The 21378-nt window shown below is 60.6% G+C and overlaps 1 protein-coding gene across 1 annotated transcript; it reads right to left on the bottom strand.

The window, feature by feature from the left end:
* Window positions 1–476: 476 nt before the first annotated feature.
* On the bottom strand, window positions 477–20732 carry C11H15orf39 (chromosome 11 C15orf39 homolog). The gene is given in 19 exon segments (XM_068410740.1): window positions 477–527; window positions 3433–3542; window positions 3950–4104; window positions 4490–4548; window positions 4907–5031; window positions 5107–5243; window positions 5512–5570; window positions 5725–5828; window positions 6255–6409; window positions 6696–6754; window positions 7195–7308; window positions 12136–12245; window positions 12479–12511; window positions 12969–13133; window positions 13136–13340; window positions 13342–13731; window positions 13733–14308; window positions 14310–16124; window positions 20645–20732. Coding segments are annotated over 18 exon segments (4362 nt in total). The 5' UTR covers window positions 16065–16124; window positions 20645–20732.
* Between the last annotated feature and the right edge of the window lie 646 nt (window positions 20733–21378).

Raw genomic sequence — 21378 nt, 5'->3', positions numbered from 1 at the left:
CAGAGCTAGAGCTGAAATGAAATTGCAGGGCTGGGGCTGAAATAAAAATGTGTGAGGCTGGAGGAGCTGCAATCACTGCGGGGCTGGAGCTGGAATAAAATCTGTGGTGCTGGGGCTGAAATACAGAGTGTGGGGCTGGGGCAGAAATACTGACCGTAGGGCTGGAGCTGAAATCACTGCGGGGCTGGAGCTGGAACGACACGGAGCTGGAGCTGAAATATCGACTGTAGGGCTGGGCTGAAATCTCATAGAGCTGGGGCTGAAGTAAAGGTCTTGGAGTTGAAATCACTGCAGGGCTGGAGCTGGAGCTGAGACGACACAGAGCTGGAGCTGAAACAGACTGTAGATGAGATCTGAAATCAAAACTGTGGGGCTGATATGGGTTTGGACAAACCTTGGTCAATATTAACCCAACCCCTTCTTTTGTGGTGTTGTAAAACAACGGATCCTGGCTGCCGAGGGGAATGGTGACCTGCTCAGTTGAGGGCCTGGGAAGAACTACTGAGTGTTGCCAAATTTAAGTGAAACTAGGGGAGAGGTAATTCGGGCAGGGGGAGATCAGGACCAGCAACTCAAGGAACCCACCGACCCAAAAAGGAGAAGGAAATAAAACAGCAGCAAATTCTAATGCGTGTACATAGTTATTACCATGATAAGTGAGGACATTTTTCACCAATCAAATAATATAATAACAATGAATATGTACCAGATGATTAAATCTGTTAATATTTCGTGTATAAATGGTGTGTGCAGGTTTGTACCCAGCACCTGTATCCGCGCGTTTACATAATAAAGGCAAATACCTCGACTGTGGGCGTGAACTGGGCGCCGCGCAGCGGGTGAAGGACCCGCTTTGGGGGGCGCGGGGCTGAGCGGGTGCGGAGCGGGGCCGAACACCGCCCGCGGGGCTGGAGAGGAGACGCCGCTTAAACAGGAGCGGAGAGGGGCGGGGAGGGGTGTGGGGGGTCCGGCCTCCCCCGACAGTCCCCAGCGTTCAGGGGGCACAGAAGTTGCTCCCGTGTCCCACCAGGGAGAGCCTGCGGAGGGGAGGAGGAAGAAGAGGGATGAGGAGGAAGGGTTCTGCTGCTGCAGGGGAGCGGAGGGGAGCTCCCTGCCCTCCTTCCACCCTCCCAGCATCAAGAAGGATCATAACCATGAGCTGGGACCCAGTGCCGGCCGGGAGCAAGGTGACACGGTGGTGGCAGCCGTGGCACCAGTGCTCAGCAAAACCCAGCAGGTGGCGGGGACCGGGCGAGGGGGACACTGCTGGTGGGACCTCAGGGACGCTGCGGGGTTCGAGGGCACCAGGCAGGGACCCAGCGGCTGCCAGGCCCCAGTGACCTCCGACCACCAAACAGCCCCATGGTGTCATTTCTGGATGGACAAGGGTACTTTTTTCCCCCCTTACTTTATTATTCATCATCACAGTTTGTTTTTTCCAGGCTGGCTCACACTCACTTAGCCCATTCATTGGGATCCCCCCTTTTTTTGGGCACGCTTACCTTCATCGCTGCAGGTCAGCTGGCTCCTGCCTTCATCTTCAGATCCAGGTCACTTCTAGAAAACCAGCATTTAAAGAGATTTCTACAGAATCGCTTCCCTTTTTCCTCCTCAGCACAGCAGAACTGGTCTGGTCAGGCTTCAGGTTAAGCTTATTACTCTCTGCTCACATGCTGGAGGGTAGGTGACATCCAAGAGAGGAGGTGACTCAGCTCCAAGGATGTTTGTGACCTTTGATTTGCAAAGCCAGCCCCACAGCTCTGAGTTGACAAGCAGCAGCTGCTTTGTGCCTTTGGGTGCCCGAGCTCTGATTTTCTCAAGGTTTGGGGAGGTTTTTTTTTTTTCCCCTCCCCAAGGAACTTGCTGCTCATGGGTCATTTCCAGGCAGGAGCTGACAGGGGAGGGGGGGAGTTGAGGAGCACTAAGTGGGCTCCTTGTCTTGCAGAGCACAGGGAAGGGCTAGTTTTGGGGCTTGGAAAGGAGCAGGGGAGCTCAGCACAGCCCTGCCAGCAGCATCCAGGCTCCCTGCTCCCATGGGACCCACTCTCACAGGGTACAAGGGGGGACAAGCACCCTGAGAGAGGGATGGGGTCAGCCCTGCCCCACACCTGGGCTGCAGAGAGGCTCTTCCCTGCCTTGGAGAAGGATGGGACTGGATGACTTTTGATTATAAATTTGTATAAGCAACTGTAATTTGGCACATTAGGGAAAAGCATGCAAGGAGAAGGGGAAAAAAAAAAAAACAAGCTTTGAGGTGAAAAAAAACCTTTACCTTCTAGTCAAGCAGGCAGCATAACAACCTCCATGGTAGGGTGCTTTGCCATTGGGGTAAAGGGAAGCACCCAGTGCAGAACAGGAAGGGATGCTTCACCCAGGGAGCAGCCCCAGGGCACGATTCCTGCAGCCCAGCCCCAAGAGGGATCCATGTCCTTGGCCTTTTAGCTCCCTGGCACTACTGAGTAGTTAAGCAAGAGCTGGAGAAGACCAAGCTCAGCTTAGTGATGCCAGTTAGACCAGCAGCACACAGCTTGGGCTGCTCAAAGCCAGGTCTGGCCAGGCAGAGCTTGCAGCTTTGAAGCAAGCCTGGGTGTAAAGCATAAGCCACACCTCACCTGGCAGCCACCCCTGACAGCTGTACCTTGGTGGGCAGGAGCCCAGGGCAGGGCTGGGGAGGAAGGCTCAACAGCACCCGTACAGCACAAGCAGAGACCATTCACAGCTGGGTTTGACATTCTAGAAACAGTTTTATTAAAGTTCAACATACAAAGTCATTCCTTCATCCATCTGAGCCTGCATCCTTCTCAGGGAGTGTGGGCAGCTGCAGCCCCATGAGCAGGGATAGCTTCTCAGCATCTCTTCCCCCCACAAACCCCTCTTTGGGCTCCTCCCCATCAGTTGCATCTTCTCTCCTCAGGCAGAGTCATTTTGCCAGGATGTATGGGCATCCTCAGGGCCCTGGGAGTGAGAGAAGACACTGTGCCCACCTCCAGCAAAGGCAAGGGCTGAAATCTCATCTCCTCCCCCCAAAGGTGTTTCTCCAGCTCCTGGCATTGCCCAGGACCATCACCAGTACAACAGGGATGTGTGACCTACAGAAACACCCGCTGTGCTTCAAAGCTCTAGCTCCAAGGCACAGAAGCTAAATTCAAGGGACTGTAAAGGCCACTTGCCTGTTCAGAGGATGCCCAGAACCCTTGGTTATCCATTTCCAGAGTCTGGGTCCCCACTTCAGGGTCTCTTCTATCCCAGAGGACCAGCCTGTCCCTCCAGCGGAGCCTCTTGGTCCTCAGACACTAGGGAGGAGAGCAGGGAGGCTGCAGCCATGCCTGGCCCCACACCAGTCCCTCTGCGCTGCCCTCGCACAGGGACCAGGGCTGCTTTGCCCCAGCTTGTTTCTGTCCACTCTAGCAGACAGACAGACACCACCCTTACCACCAGGAAGACAACGGGAGCAGTGATGATGCAGAGGCCACACACGACCATGATGACCACACCGTACTCAGGAAAGCCTGGTTCGGGTGAGGGGGGCTCCAGGGTGTCCTCTGCAGCAGAGCACAGCAGTTAGCACGGTCTGCAGGACACAGGGGCTCCACCCCGCGAGGCGGCAGCCACCCACCCTCGTTTGGGACACAGCAGGCAATGCACAGGACACCAATAACATACTGCCACCCTCCGTGCCCTTTCCAGACACCCCTTCCCTCCTGTCCTATGCCAGCCTGCAGCAGATGCGTCTCTCCAGCTCTGAAACCCAAAGGCTGTGCAGAAGGACACGTTTGTGACTGGAATTGTGCTTTCAGATCAACCACAAGCTGGTCAGCCAAGACATCTCACTTTCCTTCTGCATAAGTGATCTAGATGTAGTTGGCTGTGGATCTACGCTGCTCACACCGCAGGTATGGAGCCGCACGCTGGTGAAGCTCACGTTCCCACACCCCAAAGGGAAGCTTACCTCCCACAGCAAGAGAGTAGGGGTCCACCTGGAAGTCTGAACCAGCCAAAGCCTTGTTTGGCCCAACTGAGAGAGCAAGTGCCTCCAAAACCTCCACGCTGGTGGGAGCAGGGTGCTGGAAGACCACATCCCCATGGCAGATCAAGGAGCCAGGCCTGCGGACAGGGTTGGGAAGAGCTCCAGCAGCTGCCAGTCCCACCATGACCCCACAGCCACATGCTGGGCTGTGGCCACAGGCACAGCCAGGCCGCTGGCTGGCTTTGCTTAGAGGGGTCTCAGGAGGCTGCCTCTGCATTCAGGGAGGCATTAGTTTTGCATCTGCTCTTTGGGACAGAAGGGACATCCCTGGGGGTCTGGCAAGTCACTCCTGAGCCAGCTGGTAAATGCTCGACCTCGGCTGCCTGCTGCAAGCCCTTCTGTGGCTGAGATGATACATCCAAGAGCCACGACTTGTTGGCTGATGTCTGTAGGGAGACCTCCCTGGGTCCATACACCCCTGCCCCTCCCTCCTGCCCAGGCAGACCCTCTGCTCCCACTCACAGGAATCCTCTTATGACCACTTGCAGGAAGCTCTTGTGGTCCCTTAGGGCTCTTGCCACCTGGAAGAGAGGTTTTGCTCAGCTCCCCACCAGCCTTTAGGGTGTTTCCAAGCCAGGCTACCACTTCCACAGCCACGATAAAGCTGGGACAGCCACTGCAGCAAGGACACAGGGCAGCTGTAGTCCTGCAGCACCTCTGGGTCCCTGGCTGTGTTGTGGTGGCCTGAAGCACCATCAGAGAGAAAACATCCTGCCACTAAAGGCTCAGTGCCTGCCTTCAGCAGGTATCAGCCACAGCACTGGAGTTGAGGGGCTGGTTTGGACAACCCCAAAGCAGTCCCCTTTTCCTCCAGTGGTCCTCAGCCTCCTTTTCTCAGCACCTGAGAGGACCCCAGCCCCCCCCACCAGCCATGCCTACCACATCACCAAGGTCTCTGGCGAGCTCCTGGTGCTCTGTAGCAAGTGGATCCAGAAGGTCCTCACTGAAGCGTCTGTTGGCGATGAGGAAGGAGACTGGGTAAACCTGGAGATGAAGCCTGGCTCCTGAAGAGGCAAGACACGAGTGCTACATGAGCAGAGCTGGCAGTGAGCCCTGCCACGCACAGGGACTGTCCTTACCCTCCACTGAGAGGGAGGTCAGGTCCACAGAGCAGGTCGCGAGAGACGTCAGGGCTTGCAGAACCTCTGCGACGTCAGCGTGGACGATTGTGTCGAGATAGATGTCTCCAGTGATCTCCAGGACCCCACTGAGGTTTCTAAGGAGAGAGAAGGGCTCTAAGCAAGGCAGAAGAGCTGGGACCAGGCTCACCAAGTACGCCCTTGCTGGTCTTTTTTTCAGCAGCTCATGACTACTCAAGCCCAGGGAAGGTGCTCAGTTACAGTATTTGCCACCCATCACCCTCCCAGGCTTCCTGGTGCAGCCCAACTCATCCTCTCCACCTTTGCAGCATGGCTAATTAGCTGCCAAGTGCACAAGAGGTAATGAAATGAAGAGCTTTGGAGAGGGGCAGTTGTGTCCCATACCTGAGCTGGGTGATAGTGAAGTTCCTCACGTGGTAGAGGGCACTGAGAGACCAAGTTACCTAGAGGAAGGAGACAACAGCTCACCCCCTGCCCCTGCTCTAGCAACCGTTATCCCACCTCACAGGAGTGCAGCAGCCAGCCTGCACCCATTCGCCGACAGGCCAAGTTCCCAGCATCACCACCCTCTGGAAGAGCCACCAAGGCTTGCCATACCTTGCTGATCAGCCTCTCCAGGGAGTCTGTCCTGCTCCTCCCATGCTGGAAGAGAGCGAGAGAGATGGACAGCTTCTCTGGGTCCAGGTTCTCCAGGCTGAAGCCTAAAAGAGTTCAGAAGATAGTTATGCCCACACCTGGTCCTCCACCTTTCTTGGGAGGTATCAGTCAGCCTTGAGCTCATCCTCTGCCACAGGCTGACAGCAGAAGCCAGCAAGGCACCTAAGTGACAATGAAGGCCTGTCCCTTTTGCGGTGGGAAGGGCTTGGGATCTACCACCTCTCAGGACAGGAGAAGCAGGGAAAGCCAGAGAGAGTTTAGCAGAAGTACCAGACCACACAAGTCCAGATGTGCTGCAGATGTAGTCTCCAGCACTCTTAGCACTAAAGGGTTTTGCATGGGTCAGGAGAGGGGAGGTTAAGGGAAAGTGAAGCCTGAAGTCCAAACTGGGCAGGTTTTGGCTTGGATAGATGTGTAGGGAGGATATTTGACAGCAGCAGCTCTGCTGTGGGAAGATCTCCACAGCTTACCACTGGACTGGACAGATTGTGGCTCCAGTTGCCAGCTGAAGATGCTCCTTCCCTTGCTCGCCTCCGTGATGACCGTCCGGATGAGGTGGGAGTTGGTGGGGGCAGGAGCATCCCCCCGGAACAGAGCCTCCCCTCGCACGACCACCGAGCCATTCCTGGGAGGGAGATGAGATGGTGGGCAGCCCACCTCCCCTTTGGGGGCAGCTTTAGAGCCCCACCCTCACATTAACACCCCCCACAAAGAGAGGTCTCAGGTGGCTTTATCTGGAGCTTCAGACACTTCCAACCAGGGATCCCTTGGCACGATGACCCTGGGGAGGGAGCATAGTCCCTCACATGACCCATCTGTGCTCTCTGGAGCATTTCGCTGGGCAAGCCCTTCCCTCCGAGCCAAAGCCACCCCTCTCCATCTGTTGCCCCAGGGTAGAGCCGTGTACTCACATAAACTCAAGGACATTTGCCTGCAGGAAGGTCTCATAGGTGGACAGCATTTGGTTTAGCTGGAAGAAAGAAGCATCAGCAAATTCCCGCACATGACCAAGGCACGTACCAGGAGATGTGCAACAAATACTGAGGAGTCGGCTCAGTGTACCAGGGTAGGACATGCCAGCACCCCGGGGTATGCCAGGCCTGTGATGGTCATGGCTGAGCTGGCACACCCATGGCTCCCACCAGCCAGGAGGGAACACCCCAGCACCAACACGGTGTGCAATGCTAGTTGCCAGCAGCAATGGGAGTCCAGTCCCACCTCAAACCAAGCATCCCAGTCCAGCTCCAGCAGAGCTGTGCCAGGGATTCGCTTGTCTCCACCATGCCCAGGTGGGTGACAGACCAAGGCAGGGCTGACACAGCCTGCAGGCTCCTCACCCCAGCAGCTTCTCAGCTGCCCACCCTGCACTCAGAAGTACCAATCTCTGTGCCAACCAGCTCCTGCACTCACCATCAGCCTCACTTCTTCCTCCAGCTCCATGTAGCTCCCTGAAGACCTGCTGCTCAGAGCCTCCGTGTAAGCAATGCCCGACAGCCGGAACCGCAAGGGCAGCACGTGCAGGGGCTGTGCAGGAGAGGAGAGCCCAGGGGAGGCGGGTTTGCCCATTGTCATCAGCTCAGCTGGGGTGAAGGCCTCTCCTGGGGTGAAGGCCTCTCCTGGGGTGAAGGCCTCTCCTGGGGCTGCAGGGAGATGCTCTCTGGCTATGGAGGGGTGCTGGGAGGTGACAGAGTGACTGGATGTGGACTGAGCATCAGGGGTCCCTCCTGCCAGGGTCTGTGAGCTGAGCGGGGAGCTGGCAGCACATGCAACTCCAGTAGAAGTCAGCACGTAGGACGGAGATGGCCAGCCTGTGGTGCCGGTGTGGTGCACAGCCTCAGAGCGGTGCTCCGGAGCAGGGTCCTTGGGGCTGGGAGGAGGCGCAGAGCCCAGGCTGGCACGGGTGGGCCCCGGAGGTCCTGCTGAAGCAGCGGTGGGTCCTACCGATGCTGCCGTGGGCTCGCTGCGCCTGGCTTCTTCTGCCACAGTCCCCAGTCCGGGCAGCACACTCATGGCCTGAGGTTGGCCTGCAGCGGGTCCATCCTCAGATGCTGTTGTGAGGAAAGGATTTGGATGCAGGGAGGACCTCTGGGTAGGTGACCCCAGGGGGAAGCCATGTGTCACACCTACAGCTCTGGGAGAGGGGGAAGCCACCATAGCAGCTCCATCCTTGCAGGGGGCTTTGGTTGCTCCAGGCTCTGGGGTGGCATCAGGGGCTGCTGAACTCCCCCCAGCCTGGGCACCTGCAGCACTGGGAGCCCTGGTCCAAGCAGGGGAAGGGTGGGCTTTGGTGGGTGTCAGCAGAATCTGCTGCACAGGGAGGGAAGGCGGGTCACTTAGCTTCTCCGAGGCGACAGCAGGTCCCCCAGACTCCACTGTAGGAAGGAAGGGAGCCAGCACTTGTGGGTGGTTGACACCATGAGCCAATGCAGCACTGGGAAGCGATGCCAAGACAGTGGCCAGAAGTCTAGACCTGTTTCCTGGGGCCTTGGCCAAGGCAGTGTCCAGCAACGGAGCAGCTTTGCCATGCAGGAAGGTGCCAACAGGCCGTGTGTCCCAGAGCATCTCAGGTGTCACGGCAAAGGGGACCCAGGCGGTGCCAGGATGCATTTGGGTCGAGCTGGATGTCCTTCCTGAGGGCACCCCTGGAAGGGGCACCAGGAGAGGGGTAGCAGTGTGGTCCTTGCCCACACTGAGCTCAGGCAGGCCAGGGCTTGCTCTCCCCTCTTCCTTCTGCCCATTGTGGTTCCTCACGGTGGCTCTGGCAACTGAAGCTTCACGCTGGACATCAGCAAAGCCACCGGCTGTAGATGGGTCAGACGCAGGCACACTGCTGGGACCCCACGCTGCTGTCACAGCTCTGGCCCCAGCACAGGGGGTGCCCTCGGACCTCCCCCCTGGGCGCTGGGGCTCCGCCGTGCCCGCTGCCTGCCCAAAGCCACGGGCTGGGGTCACTGCAGGTGCCCAAGCTGCATCGTGCGAGCCCTGTCCTGTGCCACGGAGGCTTCCCAGAGCAGGGCGGTGCCGGGAGCCAGGGCTGGGGTCATCCGTGGTCTGGAGGAGCTGGGCAGAGGTATTGGGCACCCCTGTGCCAAGCCACTGTGTAGGGGACAGCGGCTCAGCCACCGCCGTGCCCAGCCCAAACCCTTCCCCACGCAGGGATCCCGGCTGCCGGTGTGGCACCAGGGAGGTCTGAGCTGCTGAGGGAGAGGCAGTGGCTATGGCTGGTGTCCCCACACCCCACCCCTTGGTGTCTGTACCATGGGTCCCGTCTCCTTTGGCCCCCAGGAAGCAGCCTGGGCTGCCCGCAGAGCCCCTCAGCACCCTCCCGCGCTGCTGCACGGCTGGTTCCTTGAGCAGGTCCCCGTGTGTCACCACCAGAGCATGGCCTGTCCCTTGCTGGGAGGCTGGTGAGCCCGGCTGACCATGAGGAGGAGGCAGGGAGCCCAGGGGGGCCTGGGGCAGGGCAGACAGGGACCCCAGGCTGTACGGGAGGGCAGTGGCAGACAGGCAGATGGCCAGCACCAGGAAGGCTTTGCACCGCAGCCCACCAACAGCGGTGGCCACACGGGCAGCAGGACCCAGGGCTGGGGCCACAGCCCCTTCCCTCTCGCCATGGAGCATCATTTTCGGCTGTGGGGCAGTGACATCCATGGGGTCTGGCGGTCCTACCCCTTGGCTCTGTGTGGGAAAGGCCATGGGGAGAGCCCGGCTGTGGAGAAGAACAGCAGGAGCTTTAGGCTGGGACCCTCCAAGCTCTCCCCTCCCCACCCTAGTGACTGCCCCATCCCCAGAGCATCCCCCACACCAGACCCAGGGCCAGGAGGCCCCTTATCAAAACAGTTCCCTGGTCCCCAGCAGCATCGAGCAGCTCCTGCAGTTCAGCAAATCTTGTGCCAAGCCTCAGCATCTCCCAGGAGGAGCTGGGGAGGCTCCTGGCACAGAGCTAGGCTATAACCAGCCTTGGGCTTAGACATTACCTCATCCCCTCCCCAAAACACCCACCTCATCCCAGATAGCCTCACCAGGGACAGCAAGACTCCAATCCACCAGCACCCCTTACCTGGCAGCACCCACAGAGAAGAGAGCACCAACCCTCCACCCCAGCCCTGGGCTTTTATCTCATCTCCCAGGCTCCCTTCCAGCTGCTCCCAATTAACACACCAGCCAATTTGCACTCCCCCAGGTGAAGCTCTTTCCTGGCTGGAGGCTCCTGCCTTCCCTCAGCTCCTCATTAAGCCCTTGGCAAGGAAGGAGTGGACGTGCCTGTTTCTCTAGGCAGGCTGTTCCCCAAACACCACAGATGCTCCTCAAAATGTCCTGTTGGTGGGGAAGGGGTTGGTTCCCCTGCCCGGCTCGAGTAATTTGGGCTGAAAAATGTTTGGCTCTCGGAACCAGGCACACCTCATGCTTCTGATGGGTGCTCCCAAGGAGTAGGGTGCCTCGGGGGTCCCCGCTGGATCAGCCCAGGGGGCATCACCCCAGCAGCACGCAGAAGAGTGCCGGGGGACTGGTGTCGGCCCTGCTGCACCCCACAGCTCTCCTGCCCCGTTTCTGGTGCACAGACACCTCTGCCAGCACCCTCCTCCCAGGCTGTCACCCAGGGGGCTCAGGGTGTATCACCAGCTTGGTGTGGGCTGCCCAGCCAGCCGGGGGGTGCTGGGTGCTGATTCGGGACCCCCCAGACCCCAGCAAGGTGCCACTGTGCCCACGCTGGCAAGCAGAGACCGAAGCACAGCACGTTTGAAAATGAGCCAGACCCTTTTAATCAGGCGAGGCACCTCTTAAAATCCATATTCTTACAAAATATTAAATAAAGCGAAGGAACTTTCTCCCCTGGAACCTTATATATATATATATATAAAATTACAACATTATTAACAAACACTGCTTTCCAAATCGCTTTACAACACTATGCACAGACCCAGCGTGGCGAGGGGGAGTGAGAACAGCAGGTCCCCCCCTTCCCACCCCCTGCACGGCCAGTACATCCCAGTGGAAAACCAGAAAGGCGCCCACAGGAATCCCCCCCGAGCTGGCAAAGACACCTTTCAGCTAAACAGTGTCTGTGGTATGGTTTGGGTAGGGCTTTTTTTTTTCCTTTTTCCTGTGTTTTCTTAGTTTAAAATAAATATTTCCTGTAGTGAAATAAAAAATAATAATAATAATCATCCTTATTTTGTTCCTCCACGCCCTGCATCAGCTGGAAAAACACCCGAGTGTGGAGTTTGTAAGGCCTCTGCTGCGCACCACGGCTGCAGTCCCAGCGAGGGCGGGTCCGTCTGTCCTCCCGGGATGCCCATCAGCCTCTCGGTACCCGTGGGATGGAAATCCCAAAGCCTTGCAGCATCACTCCCCTCTCCTCCCCTTTGCCATGCTGAGGTCACCATGTCTTCACCACACGTAAAGGGTTGGCCCTAAATGTGCATCATCTCCCACGTTCTCCTCCGGGACAGCTGGGGTCGGTGGTTCACAGCGCTTTGGTTTTCTTTCACAGTCTTTAAATCATTCCTGCAGCCTCTTCCAGCTCCGATCGGGACTGAAACTCTCTGCCCGAACAGCATCGCTCCCGCCGCCTGGGTCCAGCGTGGTAAACAGGTGAAGTTGTGAGTTTCAATAAAAACCCAAGGATAAGTTACTATGTATTTTCTTTTTAAAAAATGACATAACCTGAAGGCAGCAGCTCCTTATAAAGGTAAATTCATAACATTTTTAAAAATGTCTTCATTTAAAACAACAAAAAAAATCAGTCCTGTAAGTACAGAATTGATTCTTTTGACCCTTAATGTTGTGTTAAGACTCTGTATAAAGATTAAAAACCAGGAAGAAGGTACTTTTATTGGGAACGACACGGATAGAGCAGGAGAGGTGAGTTAGAGGACAGAGGAGACGATGTGGTAAATCACCCGGGCAGCAGCCAGCCCTTGTCCCAGGCTGGGGACGGCGGCGTGGCCACCTCCACGCTCCTCGCGTGGGTCCACACACTGCTCCAGCCCTCGAGCTGCGCTGGGCCTCCAGCCATTCCCTCCCAGCTCACGGCTGGAGCTGGGACACGCACGGAAAGATGATTGCATTAAAAGAAATGAAGCGCCGAGGCGGGCTTGAGCCCATCCCCGCTGGGATGCTGAGGACCACGCCGGCCATCCCTGCTCGTGGCCTCGGAGCATCTCTGGGTCACCACCAAGCATCGTCCTCGGAGGGTCCCTGCGGTGCCGGTGGCCTCCAGGCACCAGCGCCCGGGAGGACCTGTCCCCGTCCTCGGGGCAGCCACCCTGCCCGTGGGAGCCAGGATCTCCCCACAGGGCTTGCTTCAGCTCAGCATCCACATCCCCCTGCTCTGGGGACGAGGGGCACCTTCCCCTTCCCGTCCTCGCGGCACCTCCACACATTCCTCTGTGCCTCCTTCTTCTTCGTGCCACCTGTGGCTTCGCATCGGCTTTCAGTGTCTCCATTGCCAGGGCTACCTGGAGAGGAAAGAGTGGTTGGGGCTGGCAGGGTCTTCACCTCCCCATCCCAAACAATCCCCTCCAGCCACAAATCCCCCCCTCCAGCCCAGCCCAGGCAGCGGGGCCACTCGTGTGCTCCTCCCCACCAGCCCAAGCCCCCCATTCATCACAGCAAACACACACACATTTCCCATAACGACATATAAATCCTGTAAATACATATGAAGACACACACAAGAGGAGTTACCTACTTGGAGGGTGCTGGCCAGCCTGCGAGCTGGAACCTGTGAGAAATAGAAGTTGTTGGCGATGGCCTCGAGCAGCAGCAAAAGGGTGTGCAGGCAGGGAGGGGCAGTGGGATGGCACTGGTGGGATGGGACACCTCCTCAGCACCCCAGAGATGACTTTTCTCACCCAGTCAGGTAGGAGAACCCCCCCCAGCTCCATCACCACCCCCCAGCTCCACCACCACCCCCAGCTCCACCACCACCCCCCAGCTCACCACCACCCCCCCAGCTCCACCACCACCCTCCAGCTCAAGCTTTCTCCCACAGAGAAAAGCTAAACATTCTGCTCCGCAGAACCCTCGGTAGGCCAAGGATGCTGAAGGACCACGCAAGTGATGGATGCTCCCACCAACCAGCAGCATCCAGGAGGCAGATGCAGCTGGAGCTTCCCTGGAAGAGTCCCAGGGACCCACTGGTGTCACCAGCCCTCCACAGGAGATGCTGGGCTACCTACCGAGGTGCTGCCTGATGGAGTCATGCCAGTGGAGGTTCAGCAGGTCCGGGTAGATGTCAGGGAGCTGCTTGAGCGCCAGGAGCTTCAGCATGCGTGAGGTGCAGCTCTTCAGCTCCAGGTCCCTCAAGTGCCTCTCCTCCGAGAGCGTGGTGGGACGCAGCTCAACTTGTGCTCCTGCAGCACTTGGTCGACGGAGGCCCCGGGGAGCTTAGGGAAGAGTTTCTCCTTCACCACGTGGATGGGGATGAAGATGGCCCCTGCCCGGACTACGTGGGGAAAGGACACTTGCGAGCGAACATGAAGGTCTTCAGGCTGAGACAGCAGGTTGGTGAGGAGGGTGGTCACGTCTTGGAAAGCCAGCCAGATCTCCTTAGCCTTTGGTGAGCTTCTGAGGCTCGAGGTTCTTGGAGCCGTTCTTGGGTTTGGGGGGGATTTGGGCATCTCTCCGAGCTTCCTCCGCCGGCTCTGCCTTCCTCAACCACTCCTGCAGGAGCTCTGGGGAGGACCTGGACACCGAGCAGGAGATGACGTCACAGAGCGAGGTGTGCAGGGTGGTGAAATACTGCCCGGCAGAGGTCTGCGGGGCAGGGGCATCGCACTGCCCGGGCAGCGAGACGCTCTCCTCTCCCGGCACACGGGGGGCTTCGGGCAGCGGGTGCTGAGTCCCCCACAGAGCGGAGGCGCTGGGCTGGGGGGCCGGGGGGCTGCTGGCCAGCGGGGAAGCCGCGGGGGTCTGCGGGGGTGTGGGGATGGCGGAGGGGGGGGGCTGGCGGCGGCGGGCTGGGCTGGGGGGTGCAGGGGCTGCCGGCGTGCCGGGGGGGCACGGTGCCGGGCGGGAGGGAGCGAAGGATCTTGAACTTTTTGAACATGAAGGTGGCCGAGCTCTGGAAGTTGCTCCTGTCCCCAGAGCTCACCTCGAGCAGCAAGGGTGGCGCCTGGGGCTTGGCCCCCTCTCCCAGCCCCTTCTTCCCCCCCGGACCCTCTTTCTCCTCCTCCGCATCCTCCCTGTCCAGCGTCCCCTCTGCATGGCCGACGGGTCCCTGGGTCTCCCCGGCTTTCACCAGTCTCTTCTTCAAGCTGAGGTCCAGCGCGACCTCCTCGGGGGCTGGCTCCCTGCTCCCACCAGCACAGGGGCGGCCCTCCTGAGACCCTGGGTCTCGGGGCACAAGCTTTGGCTCTCCGGGGACCCTTCCGTAACAGCTTTCCCCTTGGCTCTGGACCGCATCGCTGCCCGTCGTCAGTGCCCGGCCAGCTGCCGTGCCCGCGGGCAGCAGGCTGGGCATCACCAAGACGTCTCCGAGGGCAGCGGGCTCCCGGCTGCCCCCCAGGTTTTGGGGTGGGTGTCCCCCGCAGATGCTCCCTGGAGAAGGGGACCTGGGCCGAGCCCTCGGTCCCCTCCAGGTAGTCTTGGTAAGGCGCCAGGCTGAAGACGTTGTTGATCACCGGCATGGGTGGGGAGGACGGAGAAACCTCGCCATCCCTCGGGTCCTTCAGCCCCTCCGGGAGAGAGGCGGGCGGAGGAGCAGGGACAAGCTCCTTGGCTGTGTCCTTGACCTTGCAGGCATCTCCCTTCCCTACGATGATGGGAGCCGGGGGACCCTTGTGGGCAGTCTCCTGGGGGGCTGGGCTGGCCCTCCTCTTCCTCGGGTAAGGGGGCTCCTGCTCCCCCTGCCTGGGTCTCACCCAGCCCCCTTCTCCTTTGGGAAACGTCTCTGCGGTCCCGCCGGAGCCCCCGGGCACCTTCTCCGGGGCGCATACAGGTTGGAAGGCGCTGCTGGGCCTCACCGCCGCTCGCTGCCGGGGGCTTTCTGCCCGGTGCCGCTCACAGCCCGGCTCCGCGCCGGTGAAGGAGGAACCGAACGCGGCCGCGTCGCCGGCGCTGAAGGCGAAGCCAGGGCTCGGCTGCAGGTAGCCAGCTTGCCGCGGCGGCTCGGCATCCCTCGGCTTGGCAGGTGGCGAGGCCACCGCGCCGGCTGCCCTCGGCACGGGGGTGTCCGAGGGGCTGGGGAAGTAGCTCCGTGGGGCTGGGGGCTTCAGGTAAGCGCCAGGGAAGGGCTCCCCGCTCCCCGCGAAGCCGAAGCCTTTGTAGGTGCTGGGCAGGGCGCTGGGCTGTGCCTCCGCGGTGGGAGCCGGCGGGTGGTAGAGGACGGCGGGCTTGTGGAGGGGCAGCGGGTAGGGGGGGTGCGGGTAGCACGGTCTCTCCTGGTACGCCGGGCTGGCGGGGGGTGGCTGGAGCTTGGGCCAGGGGTCCGGGCTGAGGCTGGGCACCTTCCTCTGGCTGTGGGCGGCGGGGCAGCTGGCTTCCAGGACGGGGGTGCCGGGGGGAGCCCTGTATTTCTCGAAGGTGGCATAGTAGGGGGAGAAGGCGACCGGGGAGCCCACCTTCTCCTTGGCGGGCAGAGCCAGGCTGGGGTGCAGCGGCGGGAGGCTGGGGTCGGAGTGGGGACCCCTCTTGTGCAGCCCAGCGCCGCCGGGGTGGAGGGGATGGCTGGTGGGGGCGGCGGCGGGCAGAGCCCAGTCTCCATCCCCCGGTCTCTGCTGCAGGCTCTCTGCCCGGGGTCCCAGCGGCAGGGCCATCCTGGGGTCCACGAAACACGCCGGGGCTCTGTACACCGGCTTGGGGACAGCCAGGGTGGCCGCCTTGTTCACCGCCACCGGCTTCTTCACTGGGAAGGGGTGGCCCAGAGCCAGCGGCAGGCTGGCCCACTTCTCCCTGGCCACCAGCAGCTCCCGCATCAGGCTGTCCTTGCCCTTGTCAGCGGCCGGGGGCTGCAGCCCGCTGCCCAGGCTCTCGGGTCGGTACAGCAGGCAGCCCACCAGCCCCTCCGCCGGCCCGGGCTGGCTGCCGGCAGCGGTGCCGTACGGCAGGTACGCGGCCGCCGGGCTCCAGCGGGGCTGCTCGGGGCCGTCGGGGCTTTGCAGCTGGCAGGCGAAGTAGGAGCCCTTGTAGTTGAAATGGTTTTCAGAGGCGGGGGTGGGCAAAGGGCCGGGTTTGCAGAGGCTGGCGGGGAAGGCGGCCGTGGGCTCTGCCTCCAGCCGAGGTAGCTTGTTGAAAATCACGGGGTCCAGAGGCTCCAAGTGCCGTTTCGAGGCCATTTATACGTTGCTGCCCGTGTCCTGACCGGGGAGTGTGACAGGAGAGGTGAGCTGGCCTTCCTGAATGGGAGAGAGAGAAAATAAATCGTGAGCAAAGCAAGTCCCCATGGCAAGCACTCAGCCCGGGGTGACACGGGTCCACCGAGAGCTCCCCAAAAGTCACCTCCCCCGTGTGCTGGCTGGAGAAAGCGTGGTGGTTTTCCTCACTCATTCGGGATGCTCAACATCGCACTGCAAGGCTAAAGGAGAACGGGGGAGCGTGGAAAGCCCCGCTCGTCTCACAGTCAGCCTCTGCCAAGGGCAACGGGGACTTGCTTCCCTTTTCCCATCCTCCTGGCACTTGGCAGAGATCCTAAATAAACAAATCCACCCCAACGGAGAAGCAACGTTTGATCCTCAGCGTGGAAGCTCGGGATCCGGTCAGGCACTCCCCTCCCTCGGTGCTGGCCTGGGCAGCCCTGCACGTGCTGGGCTGGGAGCCCAGTGCTGGTGGGGGGGTGGATTCTGGCATTTCTCTGTCGGTCTCCTTGGAAAAGCTCTGGAAAAGCCCTCGCCGCTTTGGTTTCAAAGCCTCAATGAGCGTCTGTGGCAGGCAGCGGGGAGCAAAGCCGGGTCAGCTCAGGTGAAGCACAAACACAGAGTGCCCCAAATTCCCCACCAGTTCCACTGTTCAAGCTAATTTGGGGGTTTTTCTCCAAGCAGTCACCTGCAGCCCAGGGGGACCCTCTCCCTTATGGTCTCTTCTGATGTTGGGCTGCTGCTGCGGTGGGGCTGGGGCGCTGGCCCGCTGTGTCAGGCGGTGCATGCCAGCAGGTGGAGCTGGCAGACCGTCCCAGCATCGCCCGGCCTTCCTGGGCATCACCCTGCATCTGCTGAGCATCGCAAGTATCCCCCCAGTATGGCCTGGCATCACCCAGCATCCCCCAGTACTGCCCAGCATCTCCTGAGCATCCCGCTGAGACACCTGAGCACTGCTTGAGCTTCAAGAGCATCACTGGACCATCACCCAGTATCCCCTCAGCATCACCTGAACACAGAACATCACCCAAGCAAGCACCCAGACCCACCTGAGCATTGCTGGACCATGGCCTAGCATCCTCCCAGCACGGCCAAACATCACCCAGCATCCTCCCAGCATGGCCAACATCACCCAGAATCCTCCCAGCAGTCAAACATCACCCGGCATCCTCCCAGCATGGCCAAACATCACCCAGCATCCTCCCAGCATGGTCAAACATCACTCAGCATCCTCCCAGCATGGCCCAGCATCCTCATAGCATGGCCAAATGTCACCCAGCATCTCCCAAGCATGACCCAGCATCCTCCCAGCATGGCCAAACATCACTCAGCATCTCCCACGCATGGCCAAACGTCACCCAGCATCCTCCAAGCACGGCCAAACGTCACCCAGCATTTCCCAAGCATGGCCCAGCATCCTCCCAGCATGGCCAAACATCACCCAGGATCCTCCCAGCATGGCCCAGCATCCTCCCAGCATGGCCAAACATCACCCAGCATTCTCCCAGCATGGCCAGACATCACCTGGCATCCTCCCAGCATGGCCAAACACCACCCACCATCTCCCAAGCATGGCCAAACGTCACCCAGGATCTCCCAAGCATGGCCAAATGTCACCCAGCATCCTCCCAGCATGGCCAAACGTCACCCAGCATCCCCCAAGCCCACGGATGGCCTTACTGCAGTGGGATCTCCTGTCTGTTCCTCACCCCCCTGTGGTTTCTACTCTTTTTGTGGCAAGAGTTAGCAGCCAAGCAAAGAAGGAAGCGGAGGAAGCGAGCGTGGAGATAAGATAAAAGCCTTGTCCACAGAAAGGGAAACAGAGGAGATAACTGGGGAGACTTGTGGGGGTAGATAAGGGCCCTGATGGTGGCTGTGCTCTGCAGCGTGGCCAGGGTCCCACTCGGGCAAACCCCGCGCTCCAGCCTGCCAGCCCTCCCTGCCACACCACTCACTGGCAGAACCGGGGGGTCACCGCTCTGCTGCCCACCCACCTGCAGCTCTGCCCCCTACACCCAGCCCGGCCCAGGGGGGACCAGGGGACGGCCCCGCGCAGACCTGCCTCTCCCCAGCTCCTCTGCACGTCGTGAGAAAATCCCTCTGGAGGGTCGCTGCTTCCCTGTGGTCCAGAAGGAAGCTCGTCTCCCCGCCTGCCCCCCCAGCAGCGGCTCCCCGAAGGAATGGGATATTTTCTCCTCCAGCCGCCCACTCTCCCCACCCACCGGCGGCCCCAGAGGGATCTCTCGGGAGGGTGGTGTTTAAATCCGTCTCCCTGGGAGATGCTGCGTGGGAGGGAGATGCAGGCGTGGGATCCCTTCCACGCGGTGACGATGCTCGGGGTGGACAAGCTGGGACAGAAACCCGGGATCTTGCGACGTCCGACATTTCCTTGCTGCTTTTCCCCTTTCCCTGAAACGCACCGGTCTACAAACCCCGCAGCGTGGGGACGTTGTGCAACCGGCCCTGCCGGCACCGTGGCCGCGTCAGGGGACCCGCTTACGCCGCTGGGCACATCGGTGGCACCGATGCAGTCGCCCCGTTTCCAAATGACCTGCAACCACAGCAGCAGGGACCCCTCTTTAGGGGAAAGGAGGGAAAAGGCCTGGTCACCCCGTTACAAGGAGACCTTTCCCCTCAGGAACCCCCCAAGCCCTTCCCACCGATCCAGTGGGAAAGCGGGCGGCCAGCTTGGACCTCCAGCCTTGCTGGAGGGCTGCAGGGCTGAGCGAGCCATCCCACCGCGGTGGCTGGAGCCACGGGGATTCCCTGATGTCTGATAGATCAACCTCATTAGGGTGAGGGCACTAATGGGTCCCCTCTTTCCATGAAACACACTGGGGCTTTGCCCCGGCTGGTGCCACCCCTACACCTGCGTCATCTGAGACCCAAGCAAACAGCCCTGCTTTTGCTGTCTCCATCAGCCCTTCCCCTCTGGGACTATCCCCTTGCAGCCGGCGTGGCGATGCCCTCCTTCCTTCCCCCCTGGTCACTGGGGATGGGGTCCGTGGGGAGCAGAGGGGCCGAGGGGACGCCTGGGCAAACGCCAACACGTGCGGCCAGCGCTTGTGATACCGAAACCCCGTAGGGGGAAAGCAGTGGGTGGATTAAACACAACCCATTTATTCCTCTTTTTTTTCTTTGCAGGGGTTTTTCCCAGAAGGGGCCGTTTGGCCGGGGAGGTAGAAAAGTAAAACCAAACCAAAAGGAGCACGTGCCGCCCCGTTGCGCGCAGCCGAAACCTCCCCCATAAGGCCACGGTCACCTTTATCGGCCGCGTTTGGGATGTCGAAAGGGGCTCCTGGGCATGCTGGGGCTGCCAAGGGTGGCTCAGCCGTCTCCTTTGGCTCCGACAGCTCCGAACGAGCGTGGCCGTGTCTGTTATCAGTCGGGTAGGGCTCCCCGATGTTTCCTCCCCGGGATGCGATGCCCCTAACGCAGCAGTAATAAGCAGGAGCCTCTCACCGCAGCCTCCCGCCTCCTCCATTGCCACGTGATGCGAAGAAACAGCCGCCAACTCCCAGCCAGCCCACGGGAATCATGAAATATAACTCAAAACCTCCTAACTCTGCAGTCATCGGGCATCCCCGGCCATCCCGCAGCCCCTCCGAGACACCCCGGTGGGGTCCCGTGGCGGAGGGCTGGTAACGGAGGGGACCTTCCCCGTGTCACCCCAAAGCCAGTGGGCTTCTCCCCTCGCTACGGCGGGCGGTTTCCCGTCCCGTTTCACAATCGCGGGGCCCTTGGGTCCCCGCCGAGGAGGTCACCTTTCCCATCACCCCGGTGGGTTCGGATGCGGCCGCTGGCAAGGCTCCCCTCGCTGGGGTCATTTTGGGGGAGCAAACAAGAGGCCTCAGTGGTTCTGGCTCCCTCATTTCATACCTTATCCCTCTTCAAAAAAGTTTCCAGCTCCTGAGCTTTTCCCAGGTAGACAAAAGCCCAGCAGGAGCCTTGGCTCTGGTGCCAGTCCCCAATGCACACACCAAGCCAGTGCTTGTGTTGCAAATTGGATTGTTACTCCTGAAAAAGCCTCAGAAATGCTCACTTTGACAAAAAAAATACCAGTAATTAAGCACGTAGCAGCCAGCAAAAGGGCACAGCAACTGCCTCCACAATGACATCTGAATATCTATGGGATTAAACCCTCTCCCATACACAGGCACAGACGCACCGATCCATCTCCCACCCCTCAGTGCCAGCCCCCCGGGCACGGCAGCATCGCACCCTCCTGCCTGCCCGTGGGGCACAGACCCGGCGAGGGCTGGCCAGCCACTGTCCGTCCGTCTGTCCCCTCCGCACAGCCACTGACCCCCCCAAAACAACCCCCCCGTGCTGTGCCAGGGGAGGCCGAAGGCGCCTACACGTTGTGCACCAGCCGCATGATCTCGAGTGCCCATAAATGGGTACAAAACCCCTGGAAGCGGAGCCTCAAAGCCATCAACTCCCTGCAGCGCCCGGCCGGGAACAGACGAGCCGGAGGAAGACGTAAAAGGGGGTACAGGAAAGTGGGGGGACCCCCCGTCCCGTCCCCGCTGCCCTCCCCCGCGCTCCGGCCCCGCACTCACCTGGCGCGGTGCCTCCTCCGGAGCATCTCTACGGGGCCGGGCGGGGGGCTCGGCGGCGGGGGGCCGGCGGGTGCCCCCGCGCTGGGCCGGCAGCCTGCATTGTGCGGAGGAAGTGGGAGGAGGAGGAGGACGAGGAGGAGGAGGGAGGGCTGGGTGTGCGTGTGGGCCGGCCGGAGGAGGGGAGGGGACGGGACGGGATGGGACAGCCCAGCCCAGCCCGCCGCATGTGCGCTGAGCTGGTCGGGGCTCTGCGCGGAGCGGGGACGCCCGGGACGGGGTAATGCCTCCGGTGCGGGGAGCCCCCGCAGCGGGCACCCCCGGGTATGGAAGGGGCCCCGCGGCAGCAAACCGCCCTTATGGAGGAGGAGCCTTAGGGGGAGCCTACACGGGGGGGAAACCCCGTTCAGGGGACCCCCGGCTGCAGGCAGTCCCCTTTAGGGAGGACCCCCCATTAAGGGCAGCCCCCGTTGCAGGCAGTCCTCATTAGGGAGGACCCCCCATTAAGGGGAACCCCCGTTGCAGGCAGTCCCCGTTAGGGAGGACCCCCCATTAAGGGGAGCCCCCGTTGCAGGCAGTCCTCATTAGGGAGGACCCCCCATTAAGGGGAGCCCCCGCTGCAGGCAGTCCCTGCATTGTGGGAGCCCCTGTTAAAGAGGAGCCCCCGTTACAGGGAGACCCCCCCCCCCCATTAAGGGGAGCCCCGGCACAGGGATGCCCCCCAGCCTGAGCCCGCC

Source organism: Nyctibius grandis, chromosome 11 (genome assembly GCF_013368605.1).
Source record: "Nyctibius grandis isolate bNycGra1 chromosome 11, bNycGra1.pri, whole genome shotgun sequence".
Lineage (NCBI taxonomy): Eukaryota > Metazoa > Chordata > Aves > Nyctibiiformes > Nyctibiidae > Nyctibius > Nyctibius grandis.
The sequence above is the reverse complement of the archived record's forward strand: the minus strand, read 5'-3'. Positions and strand labels throughout refer to the sequence as shown.